Source organism: Microcebus murinus, chromosome 1, assembly GCF_040939455.1.
Source record: "Microcebus murinus isolate Inina chromosome 1, M.murinus_Inina_mat1.0, whole genome shotgun sequence".
Taxonomy (NCBI): domain Eukaryota; kingdom Metazoa; phylum Chordata; class Mammalia; order Primates; family Cheirogaleidae; genus Microcebus; species Microcebus murinus.
The window spans coordinates 114530615-114552380 of record NC_134104.1 but is presented as its reverse complement, the minus strand read 5'-3'; the positions used below and the strand labels follow the sequence as shown (position 1 = coordinate 114552380).

The 21766-nt window shown below is 36.2% G+C and overlaps 2 protein-coding genes across 5 annotated transcripts in view; both read left to right on the top strand.

Annotated features, from left to right (window-relative positions):
* The window catches only part of PLS1 (plastin 1), a 108220-nt gene extending 106090 nt beyond the window's left edge, over window positions 1-2130 (top strand). Inside the window, exon 16 of one of the 2 annotated variants that reach the window (XM_012762378.2) lies at window positions 235-2130. In XM_012762378.2, the coding sequence (XP_012617832.2) occupies window positions 235-370 (136 nt within the window). In that variant the 3' untranslated portion in view covers window positions 371-2130. The remainder of the gene's footprint in view (window positions 1-234) is intronic. The other variant, XM_012762380.3, reaches the window with a different exon arrangement.
* A 2316-nt stretch (window positions 2131-4446) lies between these two features.
* TRPC1 (transient receptor potential cation channel subfamily C member 1) overlaps window positions 4447-21766 on the top strand; it is a 74169-nt gene continuing 56849 nt past the window's right edge. The window contains exons 1-2 of one of the 3 annotated variants that reach the window (XM_012762382.2): window positions 4447-5140; window positions 16593-16747. In XM_012762382.2, the coding sequence (XP_012617836.1) occupies window positions 4819-5140; window positions 16593-16747 (477 nt within the window). In that variant the 5' untranslated portion in view covers window positions 4447-4818. The remainder of the gene's footprint in view (window positions 5141-16592; window positions 16748-21766) is intronic. The other 2 variants (XM_012762383.2, XM_076004913.1) reach the window with 2 other exon arrangements.

Here is a 21766-nt window from a genome sequence, read left to right as displayed (position 1 = left end):
ATTATTAACAGAACAGAGTGGCCCTTTGATTTTCTAAAATCCTACTATGTCCTTAAGGACATGTTCATATTTTTTTTTAAGTACACACTTTTATGGGGAATATGATTTAAGACTGATAAAGTTAACCTTTTTGTCAAGTTAATCTTATCAAAATATTTCATCCTTTTGTTAAAATATATTAAGTGAAAATACAGTAGATAACAAATACCAAGATATTTTTCTTGTCTCTTTAAGATATGCCATTTCAGTTGCTCGAAAGATTGGTGCCCGGATATATGCCTTACCTGACGACCTCGTAGAAGTGAAACCAAAGATGGTTATGACGGTGTTTGCTTGCTTAATGGGAAAAGGACTGAACAGAATAAAATAATGAAACATTTAATATGATTTTCTGCCACATTAAACACATTGAATGCCTCACAGTTTACAGAATTCTGAAATGTAGTGGGTATAAAACCATAGAGATTATTTGTATGTTCAAAATAGTTATATATTCATTAATGAATTCAGTATCTTGTTCATACTAGTTAGAACTTGTCAACCCTTTTGGGTAACAGTTAATTTACCAATCAATACTGAATAATAGAATATGTTCATTATCAAGCTGATACTTCATGATTAAATTATTTTTGTTTCCTGAAAGTCTTATTAAAACAAGACTAATTCATTGTTTTTCATGGTTCAGCAAAGATCAATACAAAAAAGTTTTTTTCAGGTTCTGCTGTGAAATGTGTTCTGATTCTTTTTTTTTTGGTGTTATTTACTTTTGATCATAAATGCAAAGTTATGATCCAGGTTATTCTTTTTATTTTCTTCCTCCAAATATATAAAGTAGTCTAAAACACTTCTGTAAATTTCTATATTATCTAAAATTTTAAAGTGACAAGTATTCATTGACATTAAACTTTTTATATATGAGAATTCTTGAATAAACCCCAAAATTCACTCTCTTGTATAAGTAGTAGGAGCTTTTTACTCAAAACTTAATTTTAACTGGATTGATACCTTACATATCCTAGTTTGGTAATACAGCTTTAACTATGATGTGTAGCATATATATGTTGGTAGGATGTTATTAGAGAAATATGTGTGCATATATATTTTTTGCATCTGAATTACCCAGATTTTCTTAAATTGTATGCATAATTGGTCAATCAGCCAACCATTAAGTATTTATTTTGCCCCACAGCATGTGTGACACATTTCAGTTTGTGGATATCTGATACATGAAGATTTCTTTTATAAATCTTGAATGTGCATGTAGTTCTTTTTCAATTGACTCCTTCAAAATACTTGTAGCCAAACACCGGCTACACCATCCGAAGACATATTGACACTTCTGTTGGCTTCATACTTTACTTATGGTGTCACTTGTTAGGTTAGGTCTATACTGAAACCCTATATAATTCAGAATATGCTCACTGAATAACTTTAGTAGAAAGTAACATAAAGCTAATATTTCACAAACTGTTTTCACGTGTTTTTTCTTCACAGCCTCTTACAAATTGGCAAAGTTTGGTTAATGTTTGTTACTTGGGAACAGCTAAAGTTTGAGACCTATTTTTTTCTGAATTTTTAGTATTAGACTGATTCTGCTGTTAACAATTGAATCTAGAAATCTACTTCCTTCAATTTCTACTGTTAGCACCAGTGAGCAATACTGCTGTGTAAGAAAAATGTTGTCACTTTATACCAGAGTCAATGAGTAGCCTAAATTCCCCTTCTACCATGGATTAAAACATACATGTTGTTAAGAGTGAGACTGCCATGTGTCTAGAATAGAATTTTTTAAATGAAACGATCAACAGGTGGAATTTTGAAATATATTCTATAAGAGACTTCTTTCCCTTTTATATTTTGATGATTGTTTTCTTATATGAACATTAAGATATGTTCTTGTTCTTTTATGAAATTATTTAATTCATGTTTCCCCCTTTGATTTTTTTCAATGTTATACTTACTTACTGATTTACATGAAATTTGGCACTTTAGGGTGTTCTTTTCTCACAAAGTATATTTAATAAAAATGCTGTGTATGTAGAAATGTGTCAGTATTTATTTCATTTGAAGAAAAATAGCCTTGAAAATTAGTCTAGCATAAGCTTATTCTCCAGAAAAGAAAATTCCTAAATGAGTAAAACAAAAAAATTGTATTAGATCATGTCTTTGGAGGTGAGGGTAGTTATTTTGTTCTTTAATATGAAGAATTTTATTAAAAACCAACTATATGATTACTAAAATTTCATTTGTGATGAAATAATTTGAGTTAATTCATTAACAAATTTATTGTCTGTTATAATCCAAGTACCAGACACTGAGGATTCAGCTGAGAAAAATATAGAAGTCTCCTGATCACATGTATCTTATATCCTAGTGGAGAGAAACATGATAAACAGGAATTTTAGATAGTAATAATTTAGTAGAAGAAATAGGGTAACATGATAGAGACTGACTTGGGAAGTAGAGTGGAGATTATTTTAATTTGGGTGGTCAAGGAAAGTCTCTCTAAGGATTTGCTATCTGGATTATGAGTGTTCAGCAGAGAGAGCAAGTGTAAAGGCTCTGAGGCAGGAAGCGTTGCATAGGCATTATAGAAAAGAAATAGGCAAATGTGGCCTGAGAGGAGTGAGGGAGAGGTGGAGAGTCTGGAGATGTAGATAGAGTCTATCCTACTTGTAGGACTAGATGTAAATCTGTATTTTTTTTTTCTTCTCTGACTGGCGTTGCAACTGCTCTTTTGTACATGTGGTTTGGGTGAGTTGCTTTGAGTAATATGTTGCTTCTGAATCTTGCATGCCACTGTTCATAATTCTATCACTGGTCTCCATATCACATATGCAGAATAAATTGATAGATCACATAGGTGATGTTAAAATGTCCAAATTTATGCTGGATAAAGAGAGGGAAGAAAGGATAGTCTGCATCTGAGATGATCCCAAAAGACTTCTGAAGAATAGGTTGCAGTTGCAATAATGGCTTGCTTTGAAGTAGGAACAGGACCCAATACTTTGGAATGCCTCCTAGGATTATCTGCTAAAGTAGGTTGGAATTCTCCTGAATCTTGAAGGTTAATTCACCCACTGTGGGAGTCCTTTGGATAAAGAATCATCTAAGCCCAGAAACTTGAAAAAGCTTCAGATTAAAGTGAAGTGATATGTATATCTAAGGGCTATATCCATCCCTTTCTTTTACTCCCTCCCAATAGTTCTGAGCCATTCGAATTTTTACCTTCTAACACTGTTAAGTTTTGAATGCATCAGGGTTAGAGTTGTTCTGCTGCTGACTAAAAATCACAAATACAAATATGTACCACTGTGTTTACTGGCCACAAATTTACAATGAGCAATTCTGACATTCCACCAAATACACAAACTTGGAGCTGTATTAAACAGTACAGAATGGAGATCTGTGATCTATTAGAGATGACAGTTAACAAAAATGACTCAATAGATTATCAACTATTTTGAAGAAAACACATGAAAATGTTTGGAAAAGTGGGCAATCTTGGCATCTGCCAAGGCCTTTTAGAGAAGATCTAAAGAGGACTTTGATGAGAAAGTTGTATTTAGGAAATTTGAGAGTTAAAGAGTTGGCAGGGACAGGGATGGAACAAATCAACCTGAAAGGGATAGGAAGTTTTTCCTTTAAATATAAGATACTCTGAAGTAAATTTATATATTGCCTTAAAAACCTAAAGCTTTAAAGGCACAATTTAAATTTTTATATAGTTGATTGTGGGAAGCAATAGGAATTATTCAAAAGTTGTAATTTCCAGTCCCCCCCTTACCTTTAAAGGCGGAAGACAATAGCAACAGTGTATAATGATTAATTTACTTTAAATAAAAATGGAATTAAAAATTATTCAAGGAAGTGGCACTTACTGAGCTTCATTCAGCTCTTGCCTAAATTATGGATCCGTCTTTAAAAATCAGATTCATAAACGTAACAAATCACTGGAAGGATTGTGATAAATGTTCTTATCCAATGATTACAAGTAGGTACCTTTGAATTATACGCGAATAAACGTGTGACATAAAGGATGTTATGCCAATTTCAGATCACAAACGAGTTGTTAAAAAAAATACAGCCTTCAGAAGCGAGGGTAGCTAGCCCAAACAAACCCACGTCTGCAGGCGTGGCGAGAGTTCTTTCTGCCTCAGGCAGAGTGCACGGAAATATGAAATGGACAATTCCACGAGGGGTTTTCACTAAACGTTAAGTCGTCAGAGGCTCAACACACCGCTGAATATTTACTTAATTACCTTAAACCGGCAACCTGGGTGTGGAGACAGAGGCTGGGACCTAGCGGTTCACCTTCTCAGCAGCGCGAGGCCCCAAAAGAGGTAGCGGGCTGGAGACCAGCAAGGCGGGGCGCGTCCCTCGAGCCAGCCCCCGCCGCAGGCCCCGCCCACCATAAGCCCGCCTTAGCCGCAGGCCCCGCCCTAGTGTCGTCGCTACAGCGGAGCACGGGATGACGTGAAGAGAGTCGCGAACATCTCGGGGAGCAGCTGGGCCAGCGGTTCCCACAGCCCTGGATCCCAACGTGCGCAGAAGCACCTCTTGGAGCTCCTCTCCCACCGGTCTCTCGTCCTCCTCCTGGGCTGGGCCGCCCCCTGCGCGGCCCCTGCGGCTCTTGGCACGGCCCCGCGCTCGGCTGCCGCCCTGGCGCGCGCCACACTGTCGTCCCCGGACGGGCGCGGACCAGCTCGGCCAGGGCGCCGGCGGCTGGGGAGGGGGCGCTGGCCTCGGGGTCGCGCATGCGCCGCCACCAACCTGGGGCTGTCAGTGGAGGGCGAGTGCTGGTTCCGCGGGGAGTCGATGCCCTTCGGGGCCAACGGGCCTCACGCCGAGGCAGCCGTGGGAACGACTCATCCCTTTTCCAGCCCTGGGGCGGGGCTGGGGTCGGGGTCGGGGCCGGTGGGGGCCCCGCCCCCGTCTCCTGGCCTGCCCCCTTCATGGGCTGCGATGATGGCGGCCCTGTACCCGAGCACGGACCTCTCGGGAGCGTCCTCCTCCTCCCTGCCTTCCTCCCCATCCTCCTCTTCGTCGCCGAACGAGGTGATGGCGCTGAAGGATGTGCGGGAGGTGAAGGAGGAGAACACACTGAATGAGAAGCTTTTCTTGCTGGCGTGCGACAAGGGTGAGAGCTAGGCCCCTTTCTCCGCCTCTGGACGCCCCTGCCCCCCACACCCTTCTTTTTCTCCCCTGCCTCAACTTACTCCGGGCACTCCCTCTTCCTCAGGCGCCGAGTGTCTGTCTATTCCCGCCTCGCCAGCTGCCTCACTCGGGCAGCCCCGCACCGCCTCTGCCCTGTCAGTGTGGAGCGGGCGGGAGTACCGAGCTGGGGGTGCACCCTCCGCGCGCGGCACCTGGGGTGGTGGCTCTGGCCGTGGCCTTCCTTAGTTGGGTCCCGTGTCTAGGTAGCGTCGTGGGAGCCCAGACCCCAGAGTTTTAGCCCTGCCCTTGCCACCGGCCACGTGAATGACTTGGTCTATGTCTCTTGGGCCTCAGTTCGCTCCTTCGGGGAGCGAAGAAGCTAGTTTCAGACTTTCCAGTCCGAAAATCCCATGATCTTGCCTTCAGTTTCCTGGTAATTTGGGCTCTCACCTGGTTTTTGTTTTTTTGAAAAAAACAAAACAAAACCTTCTGTTATTTAGTTTCGGCTGCCCGGTGCCTTGGCCAGTGAGTTGACTGGTAGTAGGTATCTGAATATCCTAGGTGGAGATATACGAAATAAGGAAAGGACTGGAGAAATTCTGCCTTAGTTCCCAAAACTTTCTCCAAACTTAGAGAACACCTTTGATTGTTCGTGCTTTTTAATGGAGAGAAAGGTTTGTTGCTCCTTAGCCGCCTTTGGGAGATAAAGGTAGTGAAAAATAATTACAGAAATCACAGGGCAACCATGTGGAATGTATTTAGTATTTTCCCATGTTTTCTAAGCCTAGAAATTGGTCATTTTTATGGCCATATCAAAGTCTTCACGTAAGCATGCTTTCTAGTGATGCATATAATAAAAGGAATAGGAAATTGCCCTTAGACTGCTTCTATTTCCTACATGAAAAAAGTACTAAAAATATTCTATTTCTGAATTTATGCAGCTTGCTGTACAATGGACATTTTCAGGAGAAAATGTTAGAACCATGCAAACTTCCAAAATATAAACCCAAAGGGCAGTTTACACTGTGAAAAGATTAACTACAGAGGATTTTTGTTTGTATGTTGTGGGTGTTATTAAATGACAAGCTCCCTAATCTCTTACTGCTTTTGAAATAGGGTTTTATTTATACAACTTTTTGTAAACATATTGGTATATAAACAAAGTCCACCTATGCCTTTTGTCAAGTCACTTTTATGTTTTTGTGTAATAGTATTAAATAATATTATGAAAGCATTTTTTAAAGTCCACCATGGACACAACTTTTCAGTTGTCTTGGAAATGTACAGAAACATAGGATATATATTTAAAACATCACAAAAATAAGGTATATGGATTATGTGACATTTGATATTGCTGGAGTGGCTTTCTTCTAAAAAATTCTGAGAAGGGAAGGGAAAAAGATTGTGTTGTACTAGAATGTGTAAGTGACTGCTACATCTAACCCAGCTCACTGTGCTGTGGTTATTTCAAAGCAAACAGAAAGTGGGTCAAGAGCAGGAAGGAATTTGATATTCCTGTCAAACTGAGGACACAGAAATACCATAATGGAATGTGGTTGGAGTAGGTACTTTTATGGTGTGTATAGTTAAGATGCTTACATGATATATCTCAAACAAAAGGAAGTTTAAATTTATGAGTTTTAAAGCCTATCCAGTAGTACCAGTTGAAACTGTTTGATATGCTTCATCAATTTCACATTTTATAACATCATTAAAATCCTTGGGGAGATTTGGCTTTTGAGGGGGTGGAAATTAAATATGCATGTTTTCCCCATATGTGAATTAAATTTTTTTTAAATAAGTGAGATAAAATAGATATTTTCTATGTTTCAAGTATATTGGAACAAGTTCTTAGGTTAGATTAGGAAAATACCATAATTCTTATGCTTATGGTATACATTTATATTTTAAAAATAATTTGGAGTTATGGAAATATTTTTTTGTTTACATCTTTGTATTCATTAATATTGTTAAAACTTTTTTAGTGTTCCCCAAGCCAAATCTAAAAGTGAAAAATTTCCCGAAGTAGCTGTAGCGCCCACTTTTATTAATATATTGGAGCCTTCATCAGGCCAAATGGCAAACATTTACTAAAGCAGCTATGGCGGTACAGTGCTGCTGCTTTTCATAGACTATTTCATTTAATCCTCACAACCCCATGAATCAGATCTGTTGTTATCCTCATTTTACTTATGAGGAAAACGAGGCTTAGTGAAATTTAAAAATTAATTTGCCGAAGGTTATCTTCTTTAGAAAGTAGTAGAACTGGGATCCATTTTGAGCCTGCATTCTTAACCACAATATCAATCTGGTTGTAGTTGAACAAATAGAAATCATTTGTGTCAGAAAAGACATATCCACATTTAGACATAATTTGAAATTAAGCTTGCTTTCTATGGCTATTTTATAAATTTTGATTTTTGTGTATTACATTTGTCCAATAAAGGTAAAAAGCAAGCATGGTACTTCAGTAGCACCAGAGTAAAATATTTCATTCATTTCATTTAGCAGTCTTCCTCTACATGTGCAAAATGTTCATAACATATTCTAGTTAGGAAGAAATTAGGAATTCCTAAAGCAAAAATTGTAGAGATGAGATGGTTATGTGTATATTAGTGGATGGGTGGCCCTTTGAAAAGTGTATACATATTATATTAAAGAGTAAACAAAAAATGCAGAAAATGAAAGAGAAAATGAAAAGATTTTATAGTTTTTAAATAGCTGGTTTTTATGTAAATGAGTTCAGTAGATCTAGGCAACTGCTGATCCAGATAGTGGCCACTTAGTAATGGCTATTTTTTTTTAAATTTTTTTTAATTTTTAATTTTAGCATATTATGGGGGGTACAAGTGTTAAGGTTACATATATTGCCCATGCCCCCTAGTAACGGCTATTTATGATCTTCAAAGTGGGTCAGGATCATCTCAAAGATAACACCAGGTCCTCTTCTTTGTGTAAAATTTAGAAGACAAAGTGAACTGCAAGTTCCTGTATCAGTGAAATAAAGTTGAGGCTGAGCCCCCCAAATGAAATTCTTAGAAAGTACACTCATATTCTTTTTTAGACATAGAACTCTATAATTCAAAGATAAAAGTTAATTGAAACAAGAGCTGACTATAAATGTGTTGTTTTATAAAATATGAAATAGTGTTTCTTACTACCCAATGTCTTTTTCCTCTCTCATTAAGAGTTAGTGTAATGAGCCCTTTTTAATTATGGGAGCCTCTGGTATCCCGCAGGCCTGCTGACAGGAGAAAGGGAAAATAAGTTTATTTAGAAAGCACCTAAACCAAGAATAATTGGGGTTAATTTTCCTCTTTTAAAGTAACGTTGATCTTAGACCTCAAGCAGTAGAGGGCTAGAACTTGGTGGTGCATAAGAAGGTAGGGGGTATATTTGTTCACACGAATGTATTACAGATTTGATACCATAGCATTTTGCTTTTTTCGGAGAAGGCAGTGTTTGTCTATGAGTCAGATGGGTTAGGCTAAGCTGAGCTTGGCTGAGCTCATGCATGCATTTGTGTTCAGCAGGTGGGACTACTAGGTTTGGCTGGTCAATGATGGCCTTAGTTGGGAGGATGTGGCTTTTCCTGACATGCCTCCCTCATTTCTCCAGGAGGCTAGCTCACATATGCGCTCATGTGAGTGGCAGAAGTCTAAGTGAAGAAGAGGAAAACACAAGCACTGTTTCAAGCCTTTACTTACATCTGGTTTGCTATTGTTCCACTGGCCAATACAAGTCATGTGGTGCCATGGTCTGAATGTGTCCCCAAAGTTCATGTTTTAGAAACGTAATCTCCAATATAATAGCTTTGAGAGGTGGGATGTCAAAGAGGTGATTAAGTCATGAGGGCTCTGCTCTAACAAATGGATTAGTGCCACTATCGAGGGAGTGAATTCATTATCACAGGAGCAGTGTCTTTATAAAGGATGAGTTCAGCCCCCTTCCCTTACTCTGTCGCCATGGGATGCCTTCTGCCATGTTATGGTGCAGCAAGGCAGTCCTCACCAGATACAGCCCCTTCATCTCACCTTGGACTTCCCAGCCTCTGGAACCATGAACCAAATAAACTTCTATTGTTTATAAATAAATAAATAAATAAAGTAACTCTTGAGTAGATGGTAGCTTATAGTATATACTTGTAAATATCAACCTGCATGAACTCTTTAATTTGCTGATATAATCAGTTCTTCTTGTGCAGAAAAGAGAAGTTTGAAAGGATTTAGTCCTTGCTAACTTTCCATGAAGAGTATTTGTAGTAAATTTCATTTACAGTCAATGAGTCAGGAGTCCCTTCTTGAAATTTCAGTATAGGTTTTGGGGAGGTATGGAGAAGGTAGAATTTCACCTTTATACCTAGGTTCAGCCTAATCTCAAGTGTCCTTTGTGATATAATTTGCTGTAAGGAAGGATGTTTTGATGACTTAGTTCCTACATATGTTTTGTGTACCTTTGGGCTAAGGATGCTTTTAAAGTGTGCAACGTTTTTGAGAGAAGTAATATTACACTGCTGTTTTATTAACACCTTACTTGACATATTTAATGGACTTTTTTTGGGGGGGTTACCTAATTGACAAGAGATTTTGAAGTGTGGTGTTGGAGAGGATGATGGTGGGAAGAAAAAATGCAGAGTACTAGGTATTGCTGAGAAGTTTTATGTTGACAGGGGGAACCTAATGAAAGGACATTTATGCTATGAGGGAAGAAAACTTTGCAGAAAGGAGAGGTAAATTATATTGTAGGCAGCATTTTACAAACATTTCACAAATTGTGATAGGCATAGCACTTAAGTATAGGAAACCTTTTAAGATAAAGTTTTAGGATGTACTAATTGAGAATTGTTACTATAAGGAATGGTTCATAGTTATTTTAACAAAAAATAATTCAAATCACCAAAATCTTGGTGGATAAGTATCTCTAACAGACTAATCATTGAGCAGCTAGCTGCCTGATGGTTCTACAATACTGGCATTTCTTTGTAGTGATCCCACAAATGTGTTTCTTTATATTATTTTTACTTTGCTGTTCTTTTCTATAAGTCATCATCAAAATATGCTTATCCGATTCTTAATTATGTTAAGGCACTGGGATAAAATGCTTTATCAAGAATTTACTGACACCATCTCTATCCTTTAGGAGCTTATTCTGTAATAGAGATGCTCTTGTGCTCTGTTGAGGAACAATAAGGAAACAAAAGTATGTTTGTTTATATTATATCTGTCTGAGGGAAGAAGCAAATGCTCAGTTTTAACTTAAATGGCCTACATGTGATTTGGAAGACAGGATATTCCTAATACAGAGGCAATCTTTTATCTGGGCAGTTAAAAAAAAAATGTAACCCAAGCAAAACTCCTATACCTTGTATATTACAAACTTTGGGAGCAGTGTTAAAAGAGTAAATTTTATTGTTTAGGTATTGTTGCATCCTAAGAATAATGCCTCGTCTATATTGCTGCTAATGCTATAAATATCTTTTTCATAGTTGACTCCATTGAATTTGATGATACTGAGAAGTTTGAGATCTAGGATTAGTAGTTTAATAGGTAATGAGAAATTCAAAAATTATCACTAAGAGGTGATAAGTGATGTCTTTTAGGAGCCCAAATGAATTATCAGAGATAAAAGAATTCCAATATCATATCAGTATAGCTATGAGATGCAGTAGAATTTCTTTATTGTTATTAATAGTTTCTGTTAATTTTTTAAAAAATAACTCAAGTTTATTTTCTGGTTAGATTCCAACAATAAGTCTTTTATATTTTTTCTAGTTTAATTTATATTGACCAATAATATACTTTTCCAGTTTTATAAATATATATAATTCAAATATCTGTGAGATTAAATTTAAACAACATAATAAACCCTTTATGAAACTGTGTTGCTGCATACCTGATATAAACGTACAAGCTTTATACAACTTGCAACATCAGTATAAATGAGATCTCAAGTCATATACCAGACTTTATCCACAAAATAAACATTGCTTCTAATTGTTCTTAATAGTCAAGTTCAAGAATATGCTTTTATAATTTTTATCAACTGATTTACTATAAAAAAGTCAGCATTACCTTATATGCTGTAGTATAATTTTTTTCCTGCAGCAGTGTGAAGCTTTGCTCTTTTGTCAGATGATATTCATTATCATTAGTCATTATGATTCATAAACAACTAAGAAATTATGGTAATAATTGTCTTTTTTCAAAAATATTCAAAGTACTATGAACAGTTCAGTATATATGTTTTTGAGTATCTTTAATTTTGAAGGTTTCATTCACAATAATATGATTATAAATACATTGGGGTCTATAATATTAGGTTTTGCACATTTGATAAAGCTACATTTTAAACCATTTTCACTGTAAAAGTCTGCATGTATTTTTTTCTTTTTAGAATTTGGTTCAGACTAATTTGAAGTTTGCTGTAGAGTTGACATTTTTATCAGTTTTTGTCCTAATTTATATTTCCAGATCCAGCAATTAAGTTTGATCAAATCTTTGTATTTTTTTACATCATCATTCTCTTTCCTCTTATTAAGAGGATGTTTTAAGCATCATTGGTAATATTTTAGTTAGAATGTTGCACTTGTCACACTCCAAATTTGTTATAGAAACTTGCTTTGAAAAGCTTTGCACAAATTTTTTTTATTAAAAAAAAAGAAAAGCTTTGCAGATTTTTTTGAGAGATAAAATTCTCCTACACTTCACAACTAACTTTACTTGGCTAATATAAAATTAAACTGAGCAACAGTAATGCTGCCATTTCAGTGATGGTGAAATATACCATCTTATGCCAGAAAATCAAACCAGATAGATGCCAATGAGGAAGAGGTGGAATCACCTTTTCTTAATCAGTATTGTAACATTTCTCTACTGTGTTTGTCAGGGAGTTATCACAGTTGGCCAGAATAAATTCGTTCTTAAGGATCCATGGGATTAAGGATTCTCTGGTATTTTATATACTATTCATTTTTTTAAAATTTCTGGTTAGGACTTACTATATTGATTTCACCACTGCTAATGGGTTGTAACCTATAATTTGGAAAACGTTGGTCTAGAATTATTATTGGCTGAGCAGGAGAGTGGCACAAAGTAAATTCAGAATTTAGCAAGGTCTAAATCCTATAGAGCTGTGTAGGCCACAGTAAGAATTTTGGCTTTTATTTTAAGAGTAATAGAAAATCATGAAGATTGTAAGCTTGAAATGATTTGAATTTTTAAAAGATCACTCTGGCTGCAGGGTGGAGAGTGGATTGAAGAAGTGGGGCTAGAGCAGGGGTGAGCAAACTATAGCCCATCGTCCAAATCTGCCTGTTTTTGTGAGACTTTGGAGTAAGACTGGTTTTCACATTTTATATTTCAAATGGTTAAAATTTTACGGAATAATATTCCATAATACATGAATAGTCTATGAAATTCAAATGTCAGTGTCCATAAAGTTTTATTGGAATACATATACCTTGTAGCTGCTTTTGTGCTGAAAGGGCAGAGTTGAGTGGTTGCTACTAAGATGGCATGGTCCACAAAGCCTAAAATATTTAATATCTAGCCCCTTTTTGGAATAAGTTTGTTGACCCCCGTGCTAGAGTGTAAAGTATTAATGAGTAATATAAATTGAAATAGGGAAAAGAGCCCAGTGTGAACTGAATTCAACTTATTTTGTACAGAAGTGATTAGATGTTTTAAAAGAAGAATGAGGGAGTAAAGATGGGAATGGGTGGAGAGTAGAGTCAAGGGAGTGAAAAATTACAAAATGTGAGAAGTGGGGAATTGGTCCATGTGAAACCCTTCTGGGTTGGCTAACTGGCACTTAACGGAAGTTAGGCTCCTACCCTCCCACAGAATCTGGGAGGCAGGCGCCCTGTCTTCAGGTGTTGGCTGGAATAAACAATAAATTCTTTTGGCAGCCTTGAGTTTTCTCAGACAGGCCCTTTAAGAGGGGTGAGGGTTATCCTCAGAATACAGCCTTGAGCTGTTAGAAACTATATTAGTGTTTTGTTCAAGTCTGTGTCAAACAAGATTGGTTGAGGCCTAGCGGAGATGATAGCTCAGAGGAATCTGACTAGAGTCTGGTCAAAGAGACTCTAATATAGCTGTCAGCAGCTATATTAGTTAAGAGATCATTGCAGAGTCTAGGAGAGAGATGATGGCTTGGACTGGAGGTAGCTGTATACATGGAGACAAGTAGATGAATATGGGAAATATTTTGGGAAGGGGGCCGAGAAGAGTTGGTGTTGAATTATGTTTTGATTGAAAAGGTTTCTTTTTCTTCACTGAAAAAGACAACCATCTAGCCAAAAAAGTAAACAGATTCTGTTGCACTGCCTTCTGTATGTTACATTTTAAAAGACAAATGATGTATATAACTCTTGAAAGCGATATAAAAAAAATGAAAGGCATTTATATATTTGTCTGGCATACATAGGCATTTTGAATTGTAATCCTTGCTCAAGAATTAGCTTCTTGCTATCTATTTTAAGTTTCCTAACCTCTTTTTACATATATACTCATCCTAACAATTAAGACTGTTCTGGTCTTTTTAGATATAGTACATTGTTTTAAATGAATTGCATATGTAAACTTCTATGGAATGCTTAGCCATAATTCTGTTTCCTACAGGTTCTGTTGACTATAGCATATGATTTTTTATTTGCATTAGTGTGTTAGCTGTGGGAGGGTAGAACTTTTTACTTTTACAGATGAAAATTATTTATTTGGTTTTTATTTTTAAGATATTTTGTTTCTTCTTTGTATAGCTCCTTGACTGCAATGGAAATAGTCTCTGAAACTTTAAAACTGTAATATCTGATATTTGCAATTCAATTTCTTTTTAAGCAATCTAAACTTTTTAAATGTTCTTTTTGTCTATTTGCTATATTTTAAATTTATAAAATTTTATAAGAATTTATTTATATAGTGCTTTATACTTTTGTGTCTCTAACAATGTGGTTGACTAGATAATCCAAAAAATGCTTCTGCTTCAAATCACCTAGAAATGATAGCTGAAGTATAATAAACATCCATTTAAATGAACAGCTAAACTTTTGAGAAAGTAGAGAAAACACCCAGGATACAAAAGAGAAGAAAAGACTGAAAAATAGAGGAATGTCTGAACTGTAATGGTTGCTCCATGGGTGGGGTTGAGAGTTACTGGTCTGGGCATTGTAGGAATTAGAGTTTTAATGCCCATCGTGGGAACAGGTTAGAACGCCTTGTGTCTGCACAAAGTGGGAAATTAGAACCAACACCTAAAACCAATGCATAAAACCAGGATCCTTAAAGGACAGTACCTTCAGCAAAGGTAGATGAGGTAGATAAGGAAAAGAACCCATCCACCAACACATGAAGACTTCAAAGAAGCTTGTTTGTCTTAGTCTGGGCCCTGAATGGGGGTAAAAATAAGACTTCTCTAAGAATATGTAACTGTGGTTATATCTCTTGTTGGCTTGGAGTTCAAATTAATACTACCTTCAGATAATTGAACTACTATTTAGAGACCATAAAATAATTATGTTTAAAATTACTAAGAGCTTAAAAGAAGGAAATGAAAATATAAGAAAATAAAATGGAAGAGATTTAGAAAAGAATCCAATATAATTTATAGAAACAAAAAAATATAGTCATTAAATTAAAAAAAAAATCAGTGATTGGGTTAATCAGCAGAGATAGCTAAAGGAGGAATAAATAACTGGAAGGGAAGTGTGAAGAAATCACCCAGAATACAGGAAAGAGAGAGAGAAAGAGGAAAAATTAGAAATCTTGAGAGACACAGACATTGAAATGAAGTCTAACACAATGTCTAAGTTGATAGGAGGAATAGTAATATAGAGATGAAGCAGTACTTGAAGAGATAATAGCTAAAATATTGCATAATTAATGAAGAGTAGAAATCCTTAGATTTAGAAAGCCTAATGAGGCCCAAGCAGTATAAAAAATTAATTCTCACTTATACATGTCATGATAACAAAGAAAACATAACAGAGTTTTTATGGGTAGCATTCTCCTAAGATACTGAAATAGATTCATGTGAAATAAGTTAAATGTTATTTTCCAGTAAGAGTGATAAATTTTCACTGGTGTATTTTTGGTCACTATTGGTTCAACTTGTGACTAAAAGCATCACTTTGTGAAGTGTCTGATCACTTTGTGATTAGTGTCTAAATAATAATTAGTAGTACTATGGGGGAAATATTTCTTTTTGTGACTAGTTTTCTTCTTGAGGGAACTAAGGAAATATGTTATCAAGAAAGCTACCACTCAACTTTCAAATGAAGTTGCATGTGTGTAAGGCCATAGATTAAAAATAATTGCAAATTTATTTGAAATTTTAACAAATAAGATGTTACCTTTCTTACTCATTTAGTCCAGTTTTAGTATTTTTCTTTTCTGTATCATGAAATCATTCATTTCTTTTTCCTTCTGGTTTCCACGCTGATTGTTCTTTCCCTGTTTCTTATTCACAGACTTCTAAGGGGCAACTATATTTGCAAGTCACTTAAAATGGTTTATTCATCTTGTGTTTAAAAGTTAAATGAGACAAAACAAACAAAACCTCCTTTGCTTTCTTACTTCATGTAATTAGCATTTTTCTTTTGATTCAGTCCTCGTATTCCTGCACCATCTGGTCAGGAGACAAATATAGTGGACCCTTGGCGAAAATGATTACTGCTGTAATTATTCTCATTTTCCCACATGGGACAACTGTTTTGCTATGGGCTACAGTCAGGTGGAAGGCAGTCTGCTTGCTCCTAACAGATCAAACGCTAATCCTAGTCCTGCCTTACAACTTTGTGAGCTAAATGTTTCCTGGTCATTTAATCTAAACAGCTTCATTAGTCAGATGGTGTATGTATGGGGAGGAAGGGGTGAGTGTGTTGAGAAGAAGAGAGGACTTTCAGACATCCTTCCCTTTTCTATACATACCCACAAGCATATACATATTCACACTGCTTTCTGAACTATGTTTCCCCTGTAAAACCTCTTTATGATATCTTCTACTTACTAGATTTCATTTTTAACCATAAGATGTATAAGTAAATATTTGTTTATATTTGAAATATAAAAATTCCTTTATGTTTCTTCTATCTTATTTTTCTAACTTTTAGTCTGTGCTTTTGGACATCCTTTATTAAACTAAATATCTTCTAAAAATTTCTCTTCCTTATGTTCATCAAGTTAAGAATTTTAAACTAATAACTTTTATTTCACACTGCATTTTAAAATTTTCTACCTTTTATGTTTGCAGCTGATGTACCTATTATTTTATTAAGATATAAGTTTTCAGCAAGGAAATGTTCGCATTTTCTGTGCGCATTTCCATATACAAAAATGAGTTCAGGTTTTTAATCTTTTATTCAATAAGCTAAATTTTACTTTATAGTCATTCTTATTTTATATGTCATGGATATTAAATTATGTTTGTATATTGTTATTTAGGTGATTATTATATGGTTAAAAAGATTTTGGAGGAAAACAGTTCAGGTGACTTGAACATAAATTGCGTAGATGTGCTTGGGAGAAATGCTGTTACCATAACTATTGAAAACGAAAACTTGGATATACTGCAGCTTCTTTTGGACTACGGTTGTCAGGTACAAGGCTAGATAATTTTATCAGTAACTTCTAAGTACTGTTAGATATGCCATGTTTTCTTCTTTCCTTCTTGTTTTCTTTCTTCTTTTTCCTTTCTTTCTTTTTCTTTCTCTCACTCTCCTTCTTTCTCTCTTTCTTTCATCTTTTGTTTTGAGCCACCAAAAGTTTTTAAAACAAACCAAAAGAAACTTTTTAAAAAGTATAACATTTTGAATTGGTTTATCTTTTTCCTCCCAACTGTCACTTTTCTGTATAATTGATAGAGGTAAATTATCATGACTTATTAAAGATGATTTTGTTTTTATTATCTATATTATTAGTATGTATATTATGTACCTAAAAATAGTATAAGTGTTCTGGAAATTTCAGAGGGACAGGTTTTTCTGTGGCGCATATTATTTAAAGGCATATAAACAAAATGCTCCTGACTGACAAAATAATTTTCAGTTTGACTTTGGTTGTCTCCAAAGTTTTATTAAATTTCCCATATTGTTTTAAATTTATTCTTTGCTTGTATTTAAAGATGAAGCATTTTTTTAAACAGGAAAAGATGGACCTTTCTGTTTGTCTTCATATCAGTCCAAGTAGAAAAGGCATGGATGTGTAAGTCTTGAAAGAAATCACTCAAGAGATTCTGAAGGAAACTTGATAATAATATCATTTTATTTTCTTTTTTGGTTTATGATAGGACTTAGCACATGAAATCTAGCTCTTTTTTTTCCTTTAATGAGGTATATTTTTTTGAGTGGCAGCAGGAAGCACTTGCAGCAGATTTTCTGAATATAAGTAGGGTAGTTCTATGTACATTTCTATTATATATATGCATTACAACATATGGTGTTATTTCCAAGTATATATGTTTGGAGTACAAAAAGATATTGCTTAGCCAGAAACCTCAGCTATCCATAGTACAACCGAGAACCGGAGAATAAATAAAAATACCTCCGAGTAGCCAGAGTAGCTGCCATGAAGTTTTCAAATTTACTAAATTAAGTTCATGAACTTGAGTTACAGTAGTACTTCTGCAGTCTTCTTTCAAAGTCTGGTTTTTTTTTTTTTCTCATCTTAAATTACATTTTAACAAACTTAATTACTTTGTAATCCATAGAACATTAGAGGGACCATGGAAGGGCATGAGAACAATAGTGGAACAAAAGGAGACATGGTAACTTTGACACAAAGAGGTCAACAGCACTATATATTTGACAATCTCTGAGGGAGCTATATGTTAGAATGGTAATTAAGGTTTATAACAATGGCCTAGAGTCAGTAAAAAAAAGTTAAATTATTTTGAGTACCTATTATTTTAGAAGAAAGAAGAAATATGTGTGTGTGTGTATACACACAGAGACTTTCAGAAGAAAACTTCCATCTAGTTTTAAGTGTTAAAGTTAAACACTTAAAGGCATAAGCTTCAGTCAACCTATATAAATGTTAAATTTTATAGATTAGAAAACTGAGGCTCATAGAGTTTAATAACTTGCCCAAAGTTATAAAATTAGTAAGGGCAAAACTAAGATATGAACTTAGGCTTCTGACGGCAAATCCCATGCTCTTTCTAGTTCACTGTGTTCTGTCCAGGTTACCTGTGTCTTATTTTATCCATCAACAAATGTCCAAGATCTTTGGCTGGGTGTGATTTCTTAAAATGAACTGGACAATTAAAGTACATATGAGTTATAAGTCAATTAAATAATATAAAGGTATATTTGATAAGTGCTGAGTGGCAATAATATTAGTACTTGACCCTTATATATTGCTTTGCAGTTACAAAGAGCTTTCATGTATCTTGTGTTATATCAGTGGTTCTCAACCAAATGATTTTGTCCCCATCAGGGGACATTTGGCAATGTCTGGAGATAGTTTTGGTTTCACAATTGGGAGACAAGTTACTACTAGAATGGTGTGGGGTGGAGGCTAAGGATGTTACTGAACATCTGCAACACCCAGGACAGCCCCCATAATAAAATATTATCTGGCTCAAAATTTCAATAGTGCTGTTATTAAGAAACCCTATTTTAAATTTAAATTTCTATGGTTCAATATTAATCATTTTGAAATATAAAAGAGCAAGATCACTCTGGATTGGAGCTATCAAGAAAGGTTTCATTGGCAGAGTATCAGTGGAGCTGGTATCAGTGGAGCTCAGTTGAGCTCCACTGATACTCTTCCAATGAAACCTTTCTTGATGCTCAGCCTTGAAATATTGCTAACAATAATTACTAACACTTATATAGTACTACTCTGTGCCAGGAACCTTATATATTCAGTTAATCCTCACACAGCCCTGTCAGGTAGATATAATTATTTTCCCCATTTTATAGAGGAGGAAACTGAGGTACAAAAAGGTTAAGTAACTTGCCCAAAGTCACTCCATAATGGGAGACCTGGAATTTGAACCTAGGTTCTGGCTCCAGAGTCCATCCTCTTACCTACAACCCTAATCTACTCTCAAAAATGTATAGATTGGCAGGGAAAAGGGGATGTGGAGAGAATGTAAACAAAGGCACATGCAATGTATATTCTTGAGACAGTGAATTGATTTAGCCTTTTTGAACAAAACATTTGGGTTGGAGAGTAGTGGAAATTATCAGGATAAATAACTAAAACAAAACTGATGAAAAGGGCCTTGAATGCCAAGCTAAGGAATTTGGATTTTATATGGTAGATAATGGGGTATCATTAGATGGTTTTTGAGAAAGGATGTGACATGTGTCCATTGGTATTTTTTTAATTTTTTTTTTTTTTTAAGACAGAGTCTCACTTTGTTGCCCAGGCTAGAGTGAGTGCCATGGTGTCAGCCTAGCTCACAGCAACCTCAAACTCCTGGGCTCAAGCAATCTTTCTGCCTCAGCCTCCTGAGTAGCTGGGACTACAGGCATGCGCCACCATGCCCGGCTAATTTTTTTTTCCTATATATATTAGTTGGCCAATTAATTTCTTTCTATTTATAGTAAAGATGGGGTCTCGCTCTTGCTCAGGCTGGTTTCGAACTCCTGACCTCGAGCAGTCCGCCTGCCTAGGCCTCCCAGAGTGCTAGGATTACAGGCGTGAGCCACCGCACCTGGCCCCATTGATATTTTCAAAAGATGAATCCAGTGCCTGAGTTTAGTATAGATTGAGAAATGGAAAGTGAGGAAGACTATAGCTTATGTGAGCAGTTGTTGTAATACAGATGTGAAGAGGTTAAGGCTTGAATTGAAACAATGGCTATAAGAAAAACAGTGGTTGTAAGAAGAGGGGGAAAAAGACAAGACATGAGAGATGTTATAAAGGAAGAATTGACAGGTCTTCATGAGTATTTAAATTTGGAGGGGGGATTGAGAAGGAGTCCAAGATGATTTGGAAATCTTAAACATGGGTGACTGGAAGAAGGATGAAAGAAAAATAGCAAGTTTAGAAAAGAAGTCAAGCTTGGGGCAAAAGAATGTGAAGTCTGGTTTTAGCCTTGTTGATTTTAGGGCAGAGGTCCTCAAATTTTTTAAAAAGGTGGCCAGTTCACTGTCCCTCAGACTCTTGGAGGGCCATTGGAGAATGCAGCACACATTCCACATATGCGCACTGTGGGCCTGGGGCAAGTCAGCTGCTAAGCAGGACAGGCAGAGGCTGCAAAAATGTCCTGCAGGCTGGATAAATATCCTTGGCGGGCTGCATGTGGCCCTCGGGCCTTAGTTTGAGGATGCCTGTTTTAGGGTTATCAAGCAGTCCCCAACAGACAGTCACAAATGAAGATTATATGTCTAGGAAGAGGTCAGGCTAAAGAGGTACAGTAGACAGGCATGGGCATGGGGATAGCCATGAACAACATCATAAGAGTGAGTGAAATCACAGAGAAAAGCAAAGGGTTTGTGCAGATTCATTCTTAGGGAAAATCTTCATTTAACAACAGGCATTACATGGAAAGAGTTTCATTAAATAAGACCAAATAAATGGTTCAAGATGTCAGAAGTAGTTAGGATAGTGCAGCATTGTGTAAACCAAAGAAATACTTTTAATATGTTGTTTAGAAAGCAAGAAAATTGAGGAGGTAGAAAAGGTCATTGGATTTTGAAAGTATGGCATCAGAATTGGAGAAAATGACAAACTTTGAGAAGTACAACACAGTGAAAGGAAGAAGAAAACTTGAGTGGTAAGAGAAAGACAGGATTAAGTCAAGTTAGCAAAGAGTGAGGAAGGATTTAATGTTTTGGGATTGGGGAGCTTGGACTGGTATTTCTGCAAATGAAGGACCAAGGTCCTGTATAACTGGTCCCCAACCCCCAGGCCTCAGACTGATACTGGTCAATAGACTGTTAGGAACCAGCAGGAGCGGTGGGCAGGCAAGCACAAGGGAGCAAGCAAAACTTCATCTGTATTTACAGCTGCTTCCCATCACTGGCATCACTGCATAAATTCCGTCTCCTGTCCGGTAAGCCGAGGCATTAGATTTTCAAAGGAGCACGAACCCTACTTGTATGTAAACTCTGCACTCTAGAGATCTGGATTGCGCACTCCTTATGAGAATCTAATGCCTGATGACCTGGGGTGGAGCTGAGGCAGTGATGCTGGCGCTGGGGAGTGGCTGCAAATACAGATTATCATTACCAGAGAGGTTTGACAGCACAGTAAATTGTAATGCGCTTGAATCATCCTGAAACTATCCCCACCCGATCCGTGGAAAAATTGAAAAAATTGGTTGCCATGAAAACGGTACCTGATGCCAAAAAGGTTGGGGACCACTGCAGAACATTGGAGAGCATTAAATAGAATACTAAGGTGAAAAATTTAGCTTTGAAAAGGAAATAAGTAGCTTCTTACTCTGAGCTTATGGGAAAGAGTATGGGAATTGTTGAAAAGACAAATTCTAAGGTCAGAAGGAAGATAGCAACCTCATAAATATGTATGGATTGAAGATACTTTAATAAGGAATTGTCAAATATTTGAGAAATTGGGAAACAAAACTAGTGAGGACATTTTGTATACCTGTATATATTTTTTAAATAATCTAAAACATTTTTTTTTTACTTCAGAACTGCCAT